This window comes from Haliaeetus leucocephalus, unplaced genomic scaffold, assembly GCF_000737465.1.
Source record: "Haliaeetus leucocephalus isolate CR32 unplaced genomic scaffold, Haliaeetus_leucocephalus-4.0 Scaffold687, whole genome shotgun sequence".
Classification (NCBI taxonomy): domain Eukaryota; kingdom Metazoa; phylum Chordata; class Aves; order Accipitriformes; family Accipitridae; genus Haliaeetus; species Haliaeetus leucocephalus.
The window spans coordinates 1,286,647-1,310,969 of record NW_010973123.1 but is presented as its reverse complement, the minus strand read 5'-3'; the positions used below and the strand labels follow the sequence as shown (position 1 = coordinate 1,310,969).

General features: G+C 38.4%; 1 protein-coding gene across 2 annotated transcripts in view; it reads right to left on the bottom strand.

Moving 5' to 3' along the window:
• Positions 1-101: 101 nt before the first annotated feature.
• PDE10A (phosphodiesterase 10A) overlaps positions 102-24,323 on the bottom strand; it is a 378,959-nt gene continuing 354,737 nt past the window's right edge. For both annotated transcript variants that reach the window (XM_010579892.1, XM_010579893.1), the window contains exons 17-22: positions 22,144-22,299; positions 18,742-18,914; positions 16,647-16,758; positions 11,969-12,049; positions 7,905-7,993; positions 102-1,670 (exon numbers count right to left, since the gene is read on the bottom strand). In XM_010579892.1, coding sequence (XP_010578194.1) covers positions 1,553-1,670; positions 7,905-7,993; positions 11,969-12,049; positions 16,647-16,758; positions 18,742-18,914; positions 22,144-22,299 — 729 coding nt within the window. In that variant the 3' untranslated portion in view covers positions 102-1,552. The remainder of the gene's footprint in view (positions 1,671-7,904; positions 7,994-11,968; positions 12,050-16,646; positions 16,759-18,741; positions 18,915-22,143; positions 22,300-24,323) is intronic.

Genomic DNA, 24,323 nt, shown 5'->3' with positions numbered 1-24,323 from the left:
ATCATGGAACCACTACAAGAGTGTATTATCTGTGAAAAAGCATATAATGCAACATAGGCTGTATGTGAATGGTACGCAAAGACTGTGTTTTCACCTACTGCGTGGATCAACATGAAGATTTTGTCCTCATTATTTTTAAGAGAAAGATGAAGGCAAATTAAGCGTTGTTGAAACATACTCTGTACAATTGCACTCAATTTAAAAGAGTGGCATTAAATGTAAGGTCTTAAAGTCTGTGCATAAGTTTGTAAGGCTGAAGCCTAAGTCAGCACAGAACTGTAAACACACTATTTTAGAGTACTTTTCTTCAGTCAGCTATTCTTTCACTAAGATAGGCAGTTCTAAGCCTGGGAATTTTGCTGAACTAGAGGGAAAAAAAGCAAACAGACACATGGAGAAGTTTCCTAATTTCACTCATCTTGGGATGGGGGAAAAGAGCAGTAGAAGACATGCGGTGTTACTGTGCAACACAAAAGCTAGTCAATACAAAACCATTTTTGATTTATTGTGATGGTACCACAATACCTCTTATCAGACCTGATTTTTCTGACAAGGCTTTTGTTCCCAGCAGATAGCATACTTCAGGTATGTCTCTAATACTTTTTAAAATACAACTCAGCAGGCAGAAATAAAAATGATGACTTTACTTAATTGTGACCTAGGCAAGGAAATCTTTGCTGTCACCTTTAAATTTTAATCTGATACTTCTGTCACTATGGATACAAAAACTCCAACCTGAAACTCTCTTTCATATTGGAGATAAATATCCAGTACTTCCAGTGTTTTGAGGGAGGAGTTGTCTAGGTTTATAAATCATTCTGAAGAACAAAGCACCGTCACTAGTTCTTTCAACGTTTGCCTTGCCTTGTGAGTGACAGACTATTTGCATCATGATGCTTAATGAAGTACTTCAAAACTTTAACCTGAATGTTTGTTTTCCTTTAGTTTGCAGCAAGAGAATTCACTGTAACCTAAGCATGAATTATAGTCTCCAAGGATTCTGCTGGAGTTCAAACTGATTACAAGTAGATCACACATAAACATTCACAATAGCAATGGGTATATTGTTCTATTTATAGCCAAGAACTCCCAAGTGACACTGGTGTTAAAGCCAGCCACAGTACGGTATAATAAAAGTACCATTGAAACCCTTACTAGAAAGATACAATTTAGAAGTACCCCCTAAGATTTTCCCCCACCCGCCCCGTCAGTTTTAAATTAAGGCCTCAGCAATGTAGCCCATGAGATAAGTCTTTTATATTCACAAGTCGTAAGTTCTCTTTTGACAGCTGACTCCAAAACATCTGGGTTGTCGTTTTCCCTCTGTTCATGTCGTGTCACTGGTGGAGGTCAGGAGGTTGGCTGCCAGAGTCATTTAGCCGAGGTAACTCCATGGGCGTTACCTTCCTAGGCAGATTGGCTTCTTAGTTAGCATTTTGTAGCTTTTCTTCTTCCTTCCCTCAAGCCCCCAAATAAAAATGAAACAAAACAAAAAACAGCCCCCAAAACAAGAAGGGATGCTTTTCAGGTTGAAGCAATCCGTTGCTGCTGTTCAGTCATCGATCTTCACAGGAAGCGAATCTGAGGTCCCAGGAGCAAGGGACTGCGAGGGAATCCATATAGAGGCTTCCTCACCTCTTGTTACTTTCTCCCATTGGTTGAGATTGTCCCTGAAGGTACAAAAAAGTCAGAGGTAAAGCACTGTTCGTAAGTTTACTAGGACTTCTTCCTAACAATACTGTCTGCTCTACTATACTTTGAGATGTAGCTTTATGCTGCATGCAAGTACCTGTATGTAATCAGGCTTTTATCATCTTTACATTATTTCATCCTTCACCTTCAGTTATCCCATTTTGTAATTCTGTGTGGCTCGTATACATGTTGACTGTATATAAGCCCACAGCATACCCTCCCCAGAACAAGCCCTGGAGCTAGAGGCTAGTACCTGCCTCCATTACAAATTTCTAGCCCTCACGGCTGCGGAGAAAACCCAGCTGTGACCCAAGGGAGACATGTCTGCAGACACTCTGAAACAGCAATCTGGAGACAAGTGGCCTTCCTCCCTTCTTCGGACTTCAGGGATTTTACCGCAGCATACTTTGGCCCTTTTCAAAACCACCACTGAGATCAGGACTCTTGCCAGGAAACTTGCTCCACTGGAAACCACAGAAGCGCATTAAGCTTTCTGAAACTCCCGCACGTGGGCTGCCCGATAAGTGTATAAAATGTCACATGCCAACATCACAGTATCACCTTTCAATTACTAATGTGGTGATCATACTATCAATCTACTAAATTTAAAGAGTACCCCTTCCTCAAGACAGAAATTTTTTTTAGTGTCTCACAGCCTGGCCAACCCCCAAGTCCAAATTTTGGTTCGCAAGCTGTAACATGATGAAAAATTAAGGTGGTAATGTTCTACAGATCTGAAGCTCAGATCCATACAGACCCATAATCTTACTCGCTGTACACTAGTTCCACTCTGGTGACTTGGAAGTCTATGTTGATGACATCCAACAGCGGACCATACTTGCAACCTATGGCTAAATCTAGCATTCAGTCTTCAAATACAGAAAGAGCGAGCTCAACTGTTTCAATTCCATACTATCAGATACCTAGTTACTAAAACAACAGTTCTTAGAAGTCTTCAGTAAACAAACAGGATGGTAAAAGTACTAAGGTCCTACATGCTGTGTGTCGTATTATCTTATTACATCGGCATTTATGTGGCAGAGCTCTTCTGATTTTTATGTCACAGCTTTGCCGAAACAGTTGATAGAACAGCAAATAATGAGCTGGAAAGACAGAGGACAGGTAAGAAAAGAAAATGTTGCATTTTCTGGGGATGAGGAAAGGCAGGATCTGATGGAGTCTACCAAAGAAAGCTGGTGCCCTTTAGGGGAACACCTCTACCATTTTCTGCAGCAGATGGAAACCTGCTCTACCAGTGCTCCAGGCCAACTGGAAGTCATGAAGCCATCGCAAATATGGCCCTGAATCTCAGCTTATACAATCGGGCACTAAGGATCGGAACAACTGAACCGTCACTATTTCTAGGTCCCTCTCCTGAAACTGGGAAAGTAATGAAGAGAATTGCAGCCAAAATATTTTAAAATTATATCAACTTCAGCGAGAATTAAGAGACCTGAAAGCACATGGAAAATTGTTTAAAATTATTGGGTCTGGAATAAAGGAAAAAAATTTATCACTTCACCTCATCCTCAAAATAAATATACTATCATAGATTTGCCACTTTGGTAGGCCTACTGAGTACATGGGCTACAAAACACACATAGGACTTATTCTGAACACTGTAACACAGGTGGCTGGTAGTTTTGATCTGCACAGAATGACAAGAGAGTATTTAAAAATGTGGAATAAATTACTGGACAAGAAAATCTTCTAGATCCTTAGCTGCTACCTTACCTCAGGGAAATCAGTGACTGATACTTTTTTCTTTTTTTTTTTAAAAGATGTAGATAATAGGATTCATTTGCCTTTGTGCTCCCAATGAAGCCCTGGCTCCTAAGTGTCTGGAATAAATGCCCAGAGGCTCTCAAAACAAAAACCTTGATGCTGACATCCTGCCTTGGCTGCTTCTGCTGCTATTATTTGCAGCTGGTGTCTGTGTTCCAAACAACTCAAGGACGCAGCAGCTTAAACACTGCGTTCCAAGAACGAGCACTGCTGGTAAAGGGGTGATATTGAAATCGGTTCAGCCAGCAGCTGAGGCAATACCAAACAGGGATGAGGCTGTATTCCTCTCATCACACTCAATAACAGTCACCCGTCAAAAATAAAGGGAAAAAAAAAAGTGTAGTGCAATATCAGCTATTTGAAACACTCTGGAGTAACCTAAACCCTGCAATAACATACATTTTAGTATGTTTAGTACCCATAACATCTTAGTAATTGGGGAGTTGAAGTTAGATCTGTGTTCTTGATCTCCTACTCTGCATCTCCAAGTCCGAACTCTCAACACTTCCTCCTCAAAGAGACAGCAGAGGGTAATTTCAAGGCTCAGCTAAAACTATTAAACTGCTCCTCAGAAAACTTTATGCCAGGGTGTGGATTTTCAGGAAGCTCTTTAGTCTTACAGAGAGCTTCAGCCCCATCCACACATCTGTGCCCCGGTTCTGCATCAGTGCAATCTAAATTAAGGAATGCACAAGAGCAAGGTGGGGAGCTGTGTCTGTACAGAGCTGTGCCCAGTCTGGAGACTGTGCCAGTGTAGCTTTCAGAAGTATCAGTATTACAACTATAATTGGAATTCCAAACAACAAACTTAATCTCTAGAATAGAAAAGGTTCATGTAATCTCTGCCAGGAGTGTGATTGCTTTTACTTCAGACATCACACCTTCTGCAGAGAAACCCACTCCTGAAAAGATGTTCATGCTTGATCTTCAGAATCATGGAGAACCTTTCATATGCATGTGGGTGCTTGATACTCTACAATTCAATTTTAAATCTCCGCAGCTGAGTACTGAAAGGTAGACCATCAAGCACTACAAGCCACTTTTGCAAATAAGCCTCATTTGGATATCCATGTGGCTGGAAATCAAACGATACGGGTCTTCCCAGAACCCTGTTCCTGAAAAAGGTGCTGTGCAGTCTTAAGCACTCAACCTAGCCTCCCTAAGCCTCAGTTCCCATTAAGTGGAATAACAATGCTAACTTCCTACCACAGGTACTGGCAGGCTTATGCAAATGGTTCTACAGTAAATACAAACCCATTTTTAAGACCTCCCATTTGATTGTGCTAGTAACAGAACTTTCCTGACATCCAGCACTGAGGTTACTTTATTAATCATACAGACTCTGCAAGACATTTTCATGTTAAAAGCATATAGATACTGCTTTGGGGAATAAGAGTACACCCAGATGTTGACACGTAATACAAAAGAAATAAAAATTTTCACATATATAAAGCAGTTTGACAATATTTGTTAGCTTGAGTACAAACAAGTAACTGGAAACACTCATGATAAGCATTACTGCCTTTCTAATGGTGGGTATTATAGGTGATGCTGTTTAGTCCATGTAAACAGCATAAAACTCTTTCTGTCTGCAAACATGGTTCTGCAAAGCACAATCTGTGTTCCAGTTACATGGATCAAACAACCGACCATTTAGCTTGCAGCCATCAATACAGCTGAAGCAACATGCCTTCAAGCAGGGATTACAAAGAGAAAGAAGTTAAAAAACTTCCAAGATCTCAGACTACCTCTCAGTAAAGCAGTTGAATGATTCATGACCTTGTTAAGACTGAAAGGATTACAAGCAGTTCTGTAGTTTACTTCGTGTTCTCTGATTTCACACTGAAAGCAACTCTTCTTTATTTGTCAGGGTACACATTATTCAGTTATCTATAATCAAACTATCAACACATATATATTAGGTCAACACAGCTCAGGGAGTACACATTCCTACCCCATGCTGTAACTTCGAATTCCATAAGAGAATTTGGACTTTAATACCATTATGGTAGTAATACACTCCATGGCATTTTGAAACTAGAGAAGAGTTTAATGCTATATTGTAACTGATGGAACCACTAAAATCCGCACTTATGAATTGTCGTGGTTTAACCCCAGCCAGCAACTAAGCACCACGCAGCCGCTCACTCACTCCCCCCCCCATCCAGTGGGATGGGGGAGAAAATCAGGAAAAGAAGTAAAACTCCTGGGTTGAGATAAGAACGATTTAATAGAACAGAAAAGAAGAAACTAATAATGATAATGATAACACTAATAAAATGACAACAGTAGTAATAAAAGGATTGAAATGTACAAATGATGCACAGGGCAATTGCTCACCACCCGCCGACTGTCACCCAGCCAGTCCCCGAGCGGCGAATCCCTGCCGCCCCCCACTTCCCAGTTCCTAAACTAGATGGGACGTCCCATGGTATGGAATACACTGTTGGCCAGTTTGGGTCAGGTGCCCTGGCTGGGCATGAGAAGCTGAAAAATCCTTGACTATAGTCTAAACACTACTGAGCAACAACTGAAAACATCAGTGTTATCAACATTCTTCGCATACTGAACTCAAAACATAGCACTGCACCAGCTACTAGGAAGACAGTTAACTCTATCCCAGCTGAAACCAGGACATGAATACTTCCAGATTAGTCAATTTAGGATAACAAATCACTGCCTGCTATTTACCAGACATTGTTACTTTCATAGCTTCTAAGGACAAAAGACACTACTATAAGGATCACCTAGCCTGACTGCCTGGAGAAGACAGGCCTTGGCAATTGCATCACAGTAACCGTGCCTCAGACCCATATCCCTTTTACCTCTCTCTTTTAAAAAGTAAACCTAGCCTTGGTTTAAGATCTTCAACTGGCATTATTCCAAATGCTAAAAAAAAGACATCCACCATATTCCTTGTTTGAACCTTTGGGCTTCAAGTAGTCTTTACCTGCTAAATTAATGAGCTTTGTCTAATCAGAAAAACATACTATGGAGACAGTTAAAGATTTTGAAAAAGTCATTCTCTTGGGTAAACTAAATCCATTATGTCAGATTTTTTAGTCTCTCACTACTAAGATGTCAAAACATTCTTTAAGCTCTTTCCTAATCTTCTCTTATTTGCTAGTGTCTTTATCTACTCTTCTTAAAGCACAGACACTAAACAGGATTCCAGCTGTAGCCCCATTAATGTAATAACGACGGAGGTATAGACTCTAATCCTACTTAATATTCCCTCCATATCCATCTAAGGGTTGCACAGCCATGCCCAGCGGCAGGACCTTAGAGGAAGCTGACTATTAATGATGGCTCCTAGATACTCACTGTTTGTTGTTAAGATAGTCCTCTGTCCCACTGGTGCAGACCTACATATTCTTCTCACAGCTACACAAAATAGCGTTTGGGTGCGAATGACATCATTATTTTGCAAACCACTACGTTAAATTTCACTGCATTTTGTATATAGCGGGCACCCTTCTGTTACTTCACACAGAGCATTTAGTCCACAAGGTCAGGAAAATGACAGAGTAGGTAGGTCTGCCATACAAGACAAAGAAAAAGTTCAATGCAAGCTAGAATTTAAGGACCACAGGAGAAAAAGACCCAAAAGATTATGAGAGAGGTGCTAGTAAGAGCATAGAAAAACATGCCTCTCTTCCATGGATGTAACTAAAGATTGCTGGCATTTTATGAACCAACTGTTTTTCTTTAGAAAGAACACTGATTAACCTGAAACTGGAACATTTTCATGATGCATATACTGGTTTCAACAGAAGTTTTGTCAGGAAAGATTGCTAAGGTCCAGGATATAATTATTGGACAGAACCACCTACAAAGAGATCCACCATCATTCCAGAGTAGAAGCAGCCAATTGGTTAAGGACCCTTGCCTCTCCTCCAGAAGATCCCAAGCTACATTCCAACTGATTGACAGGACAAATTTACATTTGCCTCTCCCACATTCCAGCGGTACTACTCTTATGCTCCCAATGACTGAATATTCCAGGGCTCGCTCTTTTCCTGCTTTTTAATAAAAATGTTGTGACATGAAATAAAACCACATTTTCGTAATGAAACAGAATTCCAGCCAATCTCGGCTGTGAGAACTGTGTTGAAGTAAAAAGGACACAGAGGGAAATTGCACTGAACCAGCATAGATAGGAATACATAAGCACTGAACCTGTTTCTAAATGTTTTTGGCGTCAGACACATTCTAATCAGCTATGTCTGCAGATCTGCATTGGATAGTCTCAGCCAGTAGTTATTGCCTCTGGGTTTCTGCATAGATTAATGCGAGATGCGTATCCCTGTTTATCTGCATGCAAATTCTAAAATTAAAAGTCTGTATTTCCAGACAAACTTGCAAAGCGTGTTTGCTTTTTCTTTAACCAAGCTACACGCTATGCAAAAACTTGCACATTTACTCACCTGCATGCTCGGAGTAGCGGCCCAGTCGGAGGAAAGATCTGTGCAAGCGTGGTGTAACATGGGATGGCTACAGCATTGTAGAACCCAATCTATGAAAAACAACAATGAAAAAAAATAGTTAAATGTTGCCAAACTACAACACTGAAAGTTAACAGCCAACTAGCTCAAAGCTGTTGACTACTTACTTCATTACTACTTACGTTAGTACTTCATACTTCTGCATCTCCTCTTAATATCCAAATACTTTAAAATGAAGCACTAGTAGGGAAGTCTCTGGCAATTACAATTTGCTTACATGCCTCTCTTTTATGACTGCTATGGCTGCTTCAGATAGGATTTTTTACAGGACCTTTTATTATGCAATTGATTCAATTGATTTGCTCAGGATCTGTCTGGCTTCTTGGTGTCAGTAGTGGCAGGAAGTAGGTGCAGATGACTGAACCATTTCTGCAAACATTATTCTTGTGATGAGATTCTTTTTTTAAAACAGGAAAGTGGTGCAGGATTGCCAAAATACAGTCAGATTCTGGATTATTCTGATGTCCTCCAGGGTATGTATTCCATAGCTCAATTTACTTGAGATGCTAGGGGCTTTGCACCTTTGGAAAGTTTCTAAAAGGCGTGCGCTGTGATCAATAACTGGTTTGCAATTTCTTTTCATGTATGCGGTTCAGTGATCTATTTTTACCATTATCATATAAACCTATTCAGAGAACGTCAAATGAGCACCTTTTTAATGATATCTGATTCATACAGGCTTTAGGGGCCTGTGACGGCTACCATGTCACAGCTGAATTGTCATGACACAAGGGAATTTTTAGAAAATGCTTCTTATATATTACCAAGGATGACAGGTTAAATTCAGATCCATTGTAACACCATTCATTTCTCCCAGACTCTCATGATAGTTACAGTAGTGCACTATGATCCCTTTCTTTGGGCAGAGTTTTTAAACGCCTTTTAGTGAAATACCACGTATTGTACTGTGACCAAAGCATTTGATAATGAGTCTCTTTTTAACAGGCTAAACATTGGCCCTTATTCAGAAAACAAAGAGCAACTCTTGTCCTCACCTCCATCAATACAGAGATTCCTCCCATACTGCTATGTAACCAAGACTATTCTGTACTTTAAAAAAAATAAGATACATTTTCTGACCTGAGAACCCAACAGTCTGAGCTGAAGTAATCATGATGTAACGAATAGAAGGAAACTGCAGCTGGTGAGAAGGCAAGGCTGCACACAGCTGTGATGTCGGCTCATCAACAAAAAGTTTGCTATTTTGCATAGTGCGTCGTTTTCTTCCTATGTATTTTTTTTCTTGTGGCTTTTTTTTTTCTTGTTTGTTTGTTTTGAAGGGGGACTATTTTATTTCACTAGAAAATAGAAGATTACTCCATAGCTATAAAAAATTAAAATGGGACCTTAGGTACAGTCACACTGTAGACCTTCTGGGTCAATGAGAAGTGCGTTGCCATTGCAAAACATAAAAGATTTCAATCAAACTAAGTTCATCTGCAATATATTCCAAACAACCTTATCTTTGGAACCCCAGGATTTAGAGTAAAATGTGTCCTTTAAGGTCCTGACAGCTTTTAAGTTAAAATGCACTTCAATCAAGGAGGAAAAACCCTAAAGGGCTCGATGGATTTAGGTTTTGAATAAAGCCAAGCTAATTAAAAACATTCCTTTGTGAGAGCTTCCATTTCTGACCAGAGCAAACTCACACAAATCCCTTTTGTAAAAGGTTTAGATTATATGAATAAATTATTCCAGATTGATTTTTATGTTGCTGTGGCTAGACAGAAAGCCTAGAGTTCACTCAGGTACGAGCAAACTATTGAAGTCACTGCAGGAAAGGCAGTGTACGTATATCCTAAAGATGTATAAGCAAGAGGAACTAGAAAATATCTTTTGTGTCTGAAATAAATTGTTCCTGTCTCTCCAACCGTGCATCCTAAATGCACTGCTAGCTTTAAGAGCTGGATCTTTAATGTTCTGACTGAAGTAAGAAATCACCCTTAACATTTCAATCCTTGCTGCGTAAGAGTAAACTTTTTATTTTCAACTTGAAAACTGTATTTCTGGGATGAGCTTTGAATGGCTGAAGCACGTGAACTGTTCCTTCTCTCTCCCCTCATTACTCAGAGGCTGGCTTGACTTGCTTATTAAAAGGGCTTTTAGATCACTGCATCGTTTTGGCATTTCTGTTTTCTTCACGGGTTCCAAAAGGAAGGGCAGAAAAGAGGGTGATGGGATCCTTGCTGAGTCAGGAACAAATCCTCAGTGCAGGCTTCACAGTAGGAAGACATCCAATTGAGAGACCTTACAGGAGTTGTGCTGCAAAGGGCGTAAAGCGCAACAGAGACCAGCTGATCTAGCCAGCCAAGTGAGAGGACGAGAAAAGTACGAGCTGTTCTCATCAAAGATGAGTACTTGAGGCAGAAGAAGGTTTTTTTCAGAGATTACATGTTTATACAAATCCTCATTTCCTAAACATCATTGTCATTTAAATAAGGTATTAATGCTTTAATTAAAATCCACATAAAAATACTCATTAATGCTTTTTGTTAGAGCCCAAGGAAATGGATGATTATGCTTTATTAAATTCTTCAGTCTCTACATAAATATAGGAAAGGTTACTTTCACAGAATTATGTATGTCCTACATCTCACATTTTGCTGTAACATTGTTGTAAGATACAGCAGCTACAACTATACTACTGAAGTTGGGTTTTAATGTCCTGTTTTGCTTAATATTTTACTGTTACACTCTTAAGAAGCATGAAACAGAGCACAAAGTAAAAAAGAACCTGATGAAGACAGTACCTGGAAAAATACTGTATTTTTTTTAAAGAGAAAAAAAAATAGCTTATTTTGTAGATCTGTGCTTTCACCCCATTAACAATTCTTTCACGGATGCTAAGATGACTACTACTGTAATACTATGTACTTTTCAAGATGTTCAAAGATAACTAGTATAGTGTGTGGAAAAATAAACCCAGTGCAGAAAAATGTTTCTTCTCTTTTTAGGCTTATACTAAACACACAAATTTAGTAAATTAACTGCTAATTCCTTACCATAATAAGGGTAATAGTTTTTATGCTAAAATATGATAGAGCATATGGAGTAAATTCTCAGAATATAAAAATTTCCATAGTCTTGCTTACCAAGTAATTAATCTATAGTGACTTTGTAATACTTTGTCATTTCTAACTTACTTTAAATATTATTGCTAATTTCAGAGTTCATGAAACGTTTTGTAAGTGCCACTGAAATAAAAAAAAACCTTACACTTATATATGTACATGAATGGACAATGGACAATTTAAATTTATTTTTCTCTGCTCAGATAATCAAAGGACAAGCTACCTTTTTCGTTTACCCCAAAAAGTTAGTTCAAAGACCTTTTTTCCCCTCAAATTTATGTTTACAAAATACCAGTCTTCCCTAGGGAAAGCATAAAAAAGCAGTCACTTCTGCACATTTGTGCACAGGCAAATCAGTATCTAAAGACTTTGAAAAACAGATGACTGAGGCTCTTAGAAATATACCCTTTACTGCTTATCCTCAAGAAACTATTCACATTATTCTTTGTTTTAGGAATGTCAAAAAGCAGTGATTGTAGTTATCAAAAAAACTAATGAAGAAGTATTGGTCTAAAATCACAAATATTTTGAAATCTGAACCTGAATATTTTAAACAGGAACAGATGATGAAGTTCATTTTGCATTCAGGATAAAACAGCGAAACCTTTTATCTAAGGGCTGAAGCAACCACTTCCTAAGCTAAAAAAGTGTTATTGACACTTCTCAAAACCGTAGGTGATTGCGGGTTTAGCTAGAGTTACAAGTACAAGGAATGGAACAGGTGACAACAGCAAAGAGCACACTGTCACTTAAGTAAACATTTGAAAACAAGTTTTCCACTGCTACTTAAAAAAAATTAACCCTGTTTTGCATACAGAACATAGAATTCAACAGCCCACGTACCCTAATGTCAAATGCAACATTCACTAATATATAAAAAGTTTTTTCCATCCATGTTTTATACCATGTTCATACCTGACCCTGAGGGACTTCATCTTTCTTGTCTCTGTCCATCATTGGAATAGGTTGAATACCCGTTTTCTTCATTTCATCACCCTGGAAAAAAAGCAGAGAGAGAGATTAGGAAAACAAAAATCAAGACTACAAGACCTGAATTAATTTCCATGTTCTCTTGTGTGTCAATCTAAAAATCCAGAATTTAAAATGACCTGTGGAACTGGTCTAAGGCAATCTCGTAAAACTGCCCAAGGACGGGCTCATTTTATACATTCATCTAAGTGATAATGTAAATAGCAGATGCTGAAAATGAAGTTTTTGAGCCAACATACACACGTTTTCCTTGTTTCCAAGGGTGTCTCCATAATAAAAAGCAACTGGAAGAATAAAACCAAAGAAATCAGTTCATCCTATTCTGTTCTATTTATAGGTAGTTTCATCTTTCAAAACCTTATCTGTTTAAAGCACTATAATACACTGACCAGTAGAACACAGCTCACCCATCTAACGAAAAGCTGAGCAAAACAGATGAATTTACAATGTGCCATCTTTGTCAACAATCCAGTCTTTTTGACCATGCTGCTTTGAAGAAAGAAGCTGCCTGTCAAACAGCCTTTTATTCTTTAAGTATGTTATCCCTCTATGTTCTTAAGGGGAATACTGGGAAAGATGCAGTATATACAAAGACCAGATATATGTAATGTACTGTCCTCTTGTATTTCACCCATTACCAGCAGAGCAGCCAAAACACGCTTCTGAGCACTACACTGGGCCTGAACACAATTACTTCTTAAAAATCTGTAAGTAGCTGGCTACTTTCTGTAACAAATTGAAGTTTTCCAAGTTTTCCTCAACTGCATTGTCAAAACACCACGGATGTTTAATCTTGAGGTTATAAAGGCAACTACAGCCACAGCAATGGTTGCTTTTGGCTGCTGCTTATGTCTGAGATTCCAAAGTCAATGTGATCTTCAAACTGCTAACCTTATGCATTGGGTTTTCATGGCAAGGTTTTGGTAACAGGGGGGCTACAGGGGCGGCTTCTGTGAGAAGATGCCAGAAGCTTCCCCCATGTCCGACAGTCAATGCCAGCACTATGAGGGCTGCTATGGGGAAAGTTAACTCCATCCCAGCCAAACCTAATACACCTTAGTTAGGGAGAAAGTTTATGCAGGATAACTGCTTGTACAATATTTGCTTATCGGTGTCCTTTAATGTGAGATTCAGCCTACAGAGGTTTAGCTATCGGAAAGCTTGGGACATTCCCTAATTCCGTGTTGTATGTTTCTGCTACAGTTAGTGAAGGCATCTCCAGAAGACAATTTATTACACCTTTCTCCTAAGATTTTATCAAGCCACGTTTCAAGTGCCAACATGCCCTTCCAAGGGAGGATTTTGGCAACTTTACTCAAAGAGAAGTTTGCAATATAATAAATTGATTCTGGCCTGAGCAGAGCATCTTTCTGTTTGACTGTCTTGCAACTACCTTGAGTGTAGAAAAGATGGGGGCTTCTGGAAATCTTGCATATTTGGCCTCAACATCACCTATTAACTATGATCCTGCTCAGTTAACCAACAAGAGATGCAGTCAAGAAGGTATTTTTGAATTGGTGTCTGTACTATTCTCTCCTATCACATATTTCTTTCACCAAGTACTTAGAGAGGCTAGAATCATCAAATCTAGTCTCTGTTAGACATTTTACTGTTGAAAGAAACAGAAGGAAAGGCTTCCTTCCTCAGCTGAGAAAAAAAAAGATGCCTGTAACAAGTCCAAGCACAGAAATTCAGTGGATTGTTATTTAGGAACTGTAAGCAAATTTTGGTTTTATGTGCCACCGGTAAATAATATTTAATTTTTTCCCATTTGCTTGAAGTACTGTAATTGATTGATCCACGACTGTCTGCAGCTACCATAGTCTCAATGATAAGAGCCTCAACACTAAACCATTTAGCATCATATGATTATATGATCATATGATTAGGCTGCTTTTCGATTAATATCAAGTGCCTGAGTAAGAATTGAAGTCAGAGCTTTGACGAAGCTGTCCAGCCTCTGACTGATTACGCCAACACCGAGCAAAGCTCAGATTTATGTTCACTAGTTCACCCTGAAAGAAAAAAGGTATCACAGAACCACAGGATGATTTGGGTCGGAAGGGACTTCTTGGCATCATCCAATCCATCCCACACACCTACCCCAGCAGGATCAGCTAGAGCAGGTGATTCAGGGCTGTGCCCAGTCAGGTTTTGAATATCTCCAATGATGGAGAATCCACAACCTCTCTGGATAACCTGTGCCACTGGTCAACCACCCTCACGGTAAAAAAGTACTACATTTAAATGGAACACATGCACCAGAAACACAAGTGTTTTCTTGTGTCCAGTATGTGCGAACACATATATGATATACTATTATAAAAAATACTGCTTTTATCCTCATAGTTATGATCATGATCAGAAAGTTAAAGTTGAAATTTTAAGCCAAGAAGTTCATATTATAGCCATACTCCAAGTATAAGAGGCTTGTAAGTCTCTTAAATACTGCAAGAAAGGGTTTAACAACTGCCTAGTGCCTCATATCTCACAAAAAAAAAATCACAGCAGACAAATCTTATACAAGCTTGTAATCCTATATAATTGATCAGCAAACGTATTATTTTGCTTGAGTTGTAGCACTGTGGGAAAGCTTCATGCTGAGTGATATCAGGGTAGATCTGAGCTGAAAACACTAGGTACACTAGGCTTCGTTCAATGAGAAAAGATCAGTGTGACGTATCACAAAATTGCTGCAACCTCTTCTGCAGTTATTGTTTTAGTTAATGATTACACAAAGAAGAAATATTATAAAAATGCTCTGAATAAATCATTCAACATACTAAGATTATGAACTCAGTAGTAATTAGAAGCAACATTCTATCCTACTTTTAAAACTGTAACATAACCATTCAATCTCGTCAAACATACTTGTCTAGAGTTTACCTTTTTCCCAATTAAGTAACAATTTCTGCAGTGAAACACAATCTAAACTTCCTATTGGTTTCACTTTCCCAGGATTTTCTCTGTATCTGACTCCAGCTTTCCAATTTCCAGAAGCATTTCGACCTGTGGCTGGATTTGTCAGCCATCCTGACTAGATCACAACATATTCAACTTCTGCCATGTATCAGTTAACCTCTTCTTAAAGAGGATTCAGTAAAACACCAATTACAGAATTCAATTTCTGTCAATAACTTCTAATTTACATTTGCTCTATGAAGTAGTAATATAACAACATCCACCTTTATTAACTCATCCTTGGATTACAAAACAGGTTAAAGTCTGGGCAGGCTCAATTATGTCCATAATTCCACCTTTACTATTGTTGAGTAGGAAAAAATCAGTTTGATCCTTCCTTCTCCACTGAGTTCACAAGACTTGCATTAAAAAGTCTTTTTACTTGTAAGCAAAAAAGTGAAGTATGTAATCAGTGGGGCACATCAACATTATACCTCTATTATATCACTCATAAGGACACTCACTTTCCAGTGCTGACATTTTAGAAAGCGAGTACTGAACTAGATCTTTGAGCTTATACAGTCTGTGTTTTTCAAATACTTTATTGTAGTCTGAGCTGAGAACATGTGAATACAAAAAACACCCCCAAGCCATGCAGATCTTGAATTTCATAATGAACACGCAACAGGCAGGACAACAATCTCCACACTATATGCATGCTACATCAACTCTGTGGGCCTGATTTCTATTTTACACTGGTGTAAAACAGAAATAAGCCCACTGAATTCTGCAGACTTCCATAGGGCACATAACAGATAAGAAAAACACTTTATCATATACATGTGCAATAGTAGTTCTGAAAATACAGCATATTTTCTAAAACTGCTTAATCCAACTCTATGCAACACCCTCAGAATTTATTCCTTATCTCTACAGCAGGGATATTTATTAAAAATTGAACAATTAGAACATTTACTCCTCAGCATAAGACACGTGAGAGATTGCATCTTTATTTATGAACATGATTACATTAGCACAGCTCAATGCCTTGTTTCAGTTCTCAGTACATCTTATCTGTGGAGTAACTTTCAGCATATTAAAAAATCAGCTCTCTCTGAGACCCAGTTGTTGGGCTGGCTCCCAAAGAAGATTCCAATGGTCAGATCAGAACAATTTTAAGGTTTGTCATATTTGCTTTAGCATTTCCTGGACTCATACTACAGCTTTATAAGTGTGTTTCAAGGCAGTTGACCTGGAAGCTGGTTTCATATTTTGGATTTCTAGAATAGAAATAGATCCTTCACAAAACTACAGTTAGCGACTCAAAAAACCTTACAGATTTTCTTCTGTGTTCTGTTACTTGGTCACTTTATGTTAGGACATACTTTCTAAATTCATCTTTAACAGAGAGAAAAAACACTGCCAGAAAATTAGGAAGCTAACTCAGCTCTTTAAATAGCCTCAGAGTAAACAACAAAACACATGCATGCACCAATGAATACCCTTTAAAACAAGCACGCTGAGATATTGATTGAAAAATACTTATGGTTGTTTTTTTCTTCCTGGATACTTCCATTTATAAAGAGAGTGAACACCCTTTAAAACAAGCATGCTGAGATATCGATTGAAAAATACTTATGGTTGTTTTTTCTTCCTGTATACTTCCATTTGTAAAGAGATTAAACAAAAGAAACACACATACCTCAGCCCAGAACTCCGCATATATATCGTTGGCCGTCAGTCTGGTAACTGGCCACAACTTTGTTACAGAACACAAATCACAAGCCGTCATCATCAGACCAATCACTCTATCTCTAAAATAAAATTGCATTAAATTGTAATTTCAGTAAAAAATTAATGATCACACTGCAAAGTTTTTGTTTGCCCTTCCTCAGTTCAATCAGTAGTAAAGTATATATACTACAAAATTTCTCTCACCTTGCTTGTTTCTTCCTCACTTGTTTATGATTCATTGGTAAGGCATCACACAAATTGCATATTATATTCCCTGTAGTATTCCCTGCATCGTTTGCAACCAGAGTTCATTGACTATCCTCTGCACAATCACAGTCATAGAAAACTACACAAGAATGCCTGCTTGTTAAAACACTCGCATGCCCCTCCTTGATTTTCTGAAAACACAGTACAAGTCTATAAAAAGAAAGATGGCATATCCTGTTGCTGTGTTTCTTTCTGTTCTTTAAAGAGAGAGGAACGCACGTTCCAAAACCAGGAAAAACTAGTTCTGAGTCTATGTCAAGGTACTCTGTCATTGCTTTGTTGGAATGAATTCTGACCCTGACAGAACAAGAATCCTACACACTTAACTCTGTTCTATACACTGACAAACCTGTTCACAGAATAACTGAACAGCATCAGTAGGATTATAATCATTATTAAAATAAGGCACACACACAAAAAGCTTATTTAAACATTTTTCTAGCACTCGTCTACTACCCAAACCTGTGGTTTATGAATCAAAGTTTTATAAAGAAAACTGGCAAATTAATGAATGATTTCACATGTCTTCCACCCAACGGAGAACTTAAGATGACACTTAAGGACACCTGCATCTTTGTTAATAATGCCTATTCCATGGGAAAAGCACACAACTGGCTAACTTGCATGCCCATGTCATGGCAGTCATTAAAACTGTACCAACAGACAAATATACCAGAGAAAATAAACAAATACACAATATAATCAATAGATTCCCCTGAGTTAAGCAAGAGGATTCAGCAGCCACGTAAGGGCCAAATTTAGCATTCCGCTGTACGTACAGGTAACAACTAGAAGTCTCGGATTCTTTAGCCACATTACAAACTGATGTCCTACCTTCAGGCACGTGGCTTTGCACTGAAAATGCTCTGAGGGCAGGTGAGATTAAAAAAATCAGCATAACACAATATTCAATCACACACTAAATAGTTGTGATCCTACTTAAATTTCATAAACCCTAAATTCAAGATTTCTGGTAAATGTCATTCTGAGACTATCAGGAACTACTATATCTTTGTCTTTTTAAGATGCTGAGGTTTATTCAAGTCTGAAAAGCTTCAGTTTCATACTGGGAAATAAGCTTTTAAAAACTGCCCTTCCTACAGTGTTGTAATAATTTATTCAAAACTACTGGCAAAAACCTGTAAAACTCCTCAGAAAGAAGACCCAAGTACCAAAGTTCCTTTTGAAAAGAAATCAGAATCCTGACTCAATATTTTCCCATATTACCTCTCTAGTTTTTCCCTGCATTAGATTAATGACAGGATCCACTTTCCAGTAAAGAAGCCTTGTAGGGCTGCATGAGCACTTTAATGAAGCCTCTTATGAGGCACACCTCTCATCCAGGCTGCACTATGTTTTGCTTATGTGAACAGAGTCATGTATTTATGAATATAAATGTACATTTTTAAAACTTAGAGCTATCTGAATTCATAAAGGTTGAGATCGACCAGAATTCCTTCCAAAAAAGCATGTTGACAGAATAATAAAAATATTGACATAAAAATAAAAGTAACTATTGCACTGTACCTTTTTCCCCACCACCTAACTGCCTGTGCACTAACTTTCCTCTGCAGATGATCTGTCACTGAACTGTGCAGTTGACATCCAAAGGCAGTGAAACGCAAATATAAAACACTGGAAATTACTGTTACATACTTGAAATTTTACGCACAGCTGGTCTTAGAAATCTTATATGTAAGAAAATTACTGTGTACACAGAAATTTTTTTTGCAAAAGTAAGGTTTTTCTTTCTAGGGCTAATGCCATAGTGAACTAATACTGGTTTGCTACTTCACCTGTGTGCTTGGTTCTTAAGGTTTAATGCTCCGGTCTGATGCAGCTCTTCAAGCTGTTTTCTGTTTCCAAAATACAGGGCAAGGTCTGTGGCGATGATGGCTTTCCGGATGATCTCAAGTACTTGCTCATATTCGCTGGAGCTCAGATTGGAGAAGACATTGTGCCCTTCCAGCTATGAAAAAGTAAAAAACCAATAAAAAGCACAAGCTCTAATTCTGAGATGATTTCAGTCTTTACTTCACCAGACAGGTTACAATGGTTTTACAGCCCAATGACAATTTTTTTTGCAAATTCAAATGTTGACAGCCTGAAATTCCCATTTTTATCTTTCCTTTTTTAAATACTGTCATGAAACCTATGACTAAGCCACTGATCTGGTTTTGGACTGCTCCTTCTGAAGCTTAAAGGTATTAATAGAGAAAAATGCTAGCTTTTTCTCCTCTGATTTATAAGCACTACAGACACAGCACTTCCAGACAGTATTAGCTTGGGAACTTGTGATTCAATCCTGATCCAGAGTACTGCATTGCAAAGTTGGTAAACTGTCTGATTCACTCTGAAGTACGATTTTGATACCGCGTAACCCACAATATGGATAAGGAAATATCCAAGTTAAAGTACTAAAATAATTTTGTTTTCATAGTGTTCCAAATTAAATGTGCCTGGAATTGCTGCATTTACTAATACAATTTTCTCTATAAAGTTAATTACAGTATTTTAATGTATATGAACATTTAGGGGAAAAAGCTGCTTTGTTCAACCATGAGCTGACTGACTCATAAACTAAAGACAATGGTTTCCACTATGGAGGCAACATGCCACTGTCATCCCTTTGCAATATTTCCACTATGTATTATTGTGCATTTAACTGACAATATCTGTGCACTGTGATCACTCACGAAGCTATATCACATTTTGAAAAGTCAACACTATTCGCTGTCTCTAAGATTTGGAAAACAACTTGTCAAAAGTCTTCCTACTTTTGAGAGGAAACAGAGAAAAATAAGAAAGAATGAGCCAGCCATGTCAAGGTGTGCACATTCACAAATAGAAAATATTATTAAAATATATCAAATGCAGATATGCTTTGACATTTAATTGGCATTTGGGCTGAAGCTTATAAAAAGTTTCTCTGACTTTTGTCAAGCATTTAAATAATTTGTTCAAAATAAATCCTCCATGGTGCAAATAGGCTTTGTTTCTCTCACCATTCGGAATGTAAACGTCATTTTCCAACATTTTTACTTGGACAAGTAGATTTATTTTGAATAATGAATAGAAAATACGATCCATCTATGTCTCAATGCTCCTTTGACAGACTCCTAAGTCACAGAACATGATGTTTAAAAAAAAAAGTTCAGAACATTTTAACCCATCATGAACATTTTGGGAGCAGGAAATGACTACTACTAGTTTTCATGATTTAGGGTTTTGGGGACACTTTCCTCCCTGACCTTGCTTGCCTAATCCATGAGAACAGGCTATTTGTCCTAATATTTAAATTATTCTAGATTCTATTCTTTAGGGAAGCTGCACTGTCAGAAAGACCACTGTGACAGCTTCTGTTCATACTACTAGAAAACAACAGATTCCGTTAAGTACTGACAGAAGCTGCCATTTCTGAGCATGTCACTTAGGCTTTTGAGTAGTACATACGAAGGACAGCTCCTAAGATTTTATTGTTTCCCTGTTGAGCTACAGCTAGCGAATGGAATCCTCTGTATTTGGAAGTATGTTGTACACTAGAACTGCAGGTGGATGAGCAAAGCAGCTATAAAGTTTCAAACAGTGAGAAGTACTGCAGGTTACTAACATAAAACTAAAACTCACTGAGATAAACCCTAAAGGGTTGGGTGGGTTGCTTGGCTTTTTTTGGTAACAGTCCAGGAATTCAGTAAGGTTTTTTGATTCAAATGAAAAAACAGCAAGTCCAAAAGGCCGCTCAAATCTGCCTTTGCTAATAATCACCAGCCGTGGGCACTTGGGTAGCCAGTGTCCGAATCCACTCTGCAGCCCTGCTCACCTATCTCCCTTTCCTCACTCCTGCCGATGGCCAAAGCGAGGAGGCAGCAGGGAAGCAAAAAGGTTCCCTGCCTTCTTGGCAATTGGGACTTTCACCGACTACAACATTTCTGCAGGAAAAATGCAAAATGGTTTTTGAAGAATGACTGAAGTCTGCTTCACGTAGCCATAGTGGGACAGAGGAGCGTTAATGACTGAGGAACCTGCTCACTGTGCACAAACTCACATGAAGAATGAATACTAAAAATCTAATGCCATACCACCACTGAAGGATTCAATTACACCCTCCTACATGGAGGAGCATTCAGAGATAAAGCTTCCATTCTCTGATGAAATGTATATGATACCTAAAACCATAATCACAAGATGTACTTCTGAATACAATACAGAATATGTATTTTTCCTAAAAGGTGATTAGATATTTAAGAAAATAAATATCTTCCCCCTGAAAGACCAGAAAGAAAGAAAAGTTAACAACGAATTAGTGGCGCAGTAGCATAGTAAGGTTGTGCATAGAGCATGTGCATGGTAAACTAAAACCAGTGAGCACAAATATGTTACGGACTGGCAGTGGTTTCATAGGTGAGAGTTCTCACTCTTCTAATTGAGCATGAAAAAAATTTTCACTGATGAGAAAATATCTGTGTGTCAGTAGCACACTTGGATTTCCCAAAATGCGTCTGCATGCTTTCTTGTAGCTTTCTATTCATTAAACATATGGACACATTACCTCGTATTAGGAACTCTCTTTCATAGAATATTACCTTGCTCAGTTTTTTTTTTAATTTCAAATTGCTGAATAACAAAAAAGCACACGATAACATAATGAAACAAGTTTAAACTTTTCATGCGTGCAAAATTAACATTTCCTCCTTCATGCCACACATTTACTGTTCATGGAATTTATTACAGCAGGTTTTCAAGCTTCTCATGCAAACTTTTGCCAGTACTTGAGCTTTTATTCAGAATTTCAGGATGATTGAAGACTTTGTTGAAGCACATTATGCTGGAAATATCTAAGTAAGTGAGAAACTAATTTTTCATTTTTAAAATTCCTATTCCACGTGGTTATAGGAAAAACCCTAATTGACCCAGAAGCTAAAAGCTCCAAAGGCAGGCCATAAGCAAAGACCTTCAAATACACAGTATTTTTTATAATATCAAGATTTTGGAAAAGCTATGTTTTGCACTATTATTGAATGCTTGGGTTGCTAATTGGGGAACCCGGCTTGCTGTAATAAATCTCCCACTCTTCTAAATGAGCACTACAATCCAGAAATAAAATTAAGCATGCTTCAGAAATCTACTGGGTCATGATGTGACTCCTATTTCCACCACTGGACTCTACTGCACAGAAGACACAAATTCAATAATCCTACCTGCAGGATGGACACAGTCTGCGAGAAGTGATGCTGTTCCATTGTTGACGTGGAATAGAGAGCAGCTAAGGGGTGATCAAATTTCTGAAGATAGCTGTTGCTGTAACCTCTGTGATCCAGGTCATGACACAGGCATGCAACTAAAAGACCTTTTCGCTACAAAAAAAATTGAGAGAAACATGAAAAGTAAGATGTCTTTCCTGCCCCTAGATGTCACTCTCTTCCCAAAATACTGTAAAAGTTGCACTATGCTTACACAGCCTTCAAAAAGCACATGGAGAAACATCCTTAATATTGTGAGAAACACAAAAGTGAGGACATGCTGAATTAAAATTCTCAGACAAGTTGTAATTCAAACCTCTTATATATTATGAATTAAAAAAAAAAAATGTTGCACAATCACATACTATTGGAGGGATTCTGCTTCAGGAAGAAATCTGAGTTTTAAACAGATAGCCTGGTCATCCACTGAATTCTTACCATGTTTATTAAAAAATAAAAAGTGCAGTTACTGAGGGAGAGGAAATAAGTAAGATGTATGATCTCCTGGTCAAGGCAGCTGTGCCAAAGTCTGATGCTAGACCTGCCTCCGTAACACTCCTCGGAGACACTGACCAAGCTGCCTAGGTGAAACTGATTTTTTCATTTAATTCACTCTTAATATCCTGAAGAAATGGAGTCCCTGAAATCTGTCTTTCAACACACAAAATACGTGAACACTAGCAAAAGTTTTTCACACAGCAAGTGTGTTTTGAAAACACATTCATTAATGTTTGTGAAGCAGTCACTGTCAGCATGGAGTATCACGAAACTGTCTTTATAGACTTAACAGCTCTGTCTTATACATGGTTCTGATGAGTGTTCAGTAAACAAGGATAAGGCTATAAAATGAAGCAGAAAAAGAATACTGATTATTAAGTGAGCAACATTCAACCTGTATACTCTACTAAGAGGCACATGATTGTGTGGAAAAATAACAAACAATGATGATAAAGATTTTATCACAAATATACAATGTGCAGAACTCAGGTTGTAGCAACCTGAAATGTATTTCTGATTTTGAGACCTTCGCTTTTATTTTAAATCCTTCACTTTTATTTTTAATGATGTCTTTTCAATATTGCATCTTGTGAAGTGCATTTTTAAAAAGCACATGGTAAAACAGAAGATGCAGCAACACACGTCCACACAGATCCTCAGCATGAGTGGAACCCTGAGAACATCACACACATCTATATTACTTGAAGTTGTGCAGTAACAGCTGCAGGAAGGTGGTATCCCCTTTTCACTACTATCAGGAGGGGCAAGATGTGTAACCAATAGACTTGAAAAGCAGTCTCTGACAGCAAAAGAAAGATGAGTCTCAGAATCCTTCGTGCTACATTAGATCTAGTGGGCGTAAGTTCTTCTGTCCTTCCCCCGCAAGTTTCATTCTCCTGTTGCGTCCTTTACAGCCTGTGTTTTTTCCAGTCTTACAGTTCTGATCAGTCTGTCCCTTGTACCAGATGGTTCTGTCTACCTTGTCCCACTCTCCATGTCCCAGAAAGTCAGCCTTGTGTCAGTCCTTCAGGATTATACAATGCCTAATCCCAGTGTCCTTGACCTTGTACATATTGTCCCTGCTTGGATCCCAACTCTTTGACCACTGCCAACTGCTGTGTCTATTGGTCTCTAGATCACAGCCCCCTCTGCAGTGTTTCATACTTCTCTTCCCATCTCTAAGTCTATCGAGGTTCATGTCATCATCCCTCACCCGAGACCAGCCCATCCTAGTTACCCAAACTTGCCTTCAGCAGTTTCCTGTATTCTTTTTGGATTCATCTCCAGTCTCAAGAAAGGAGACTGCTAGAAAGAGCTGGAACATCGACTGGGGTAAGGCATTCAAACCGGTGAAGGCTGCCTGGACTTTGGCAGGGAACAAAGACTGTTTCCATCTCTCTGAACAGCTGCCTCTTTTGCTCTCCGTCTTTCTTACTCTGTGCCTCCAAAAAGATGGGCCTTACTACTTGGTTAGTACTGAATGTTATGAGAGCTTGAAATATTCCCTGAAGCTGCAATCCACAGATTTTTGTTGTTAAAGGAATACTGATTTTTTCAAACTTGTATAGCTTTGCCAACTTTCAGCATATGCCTGGCAAATGCCACTTTCCTATTTCAGTGTCAATTTTCAAGTCCATGCT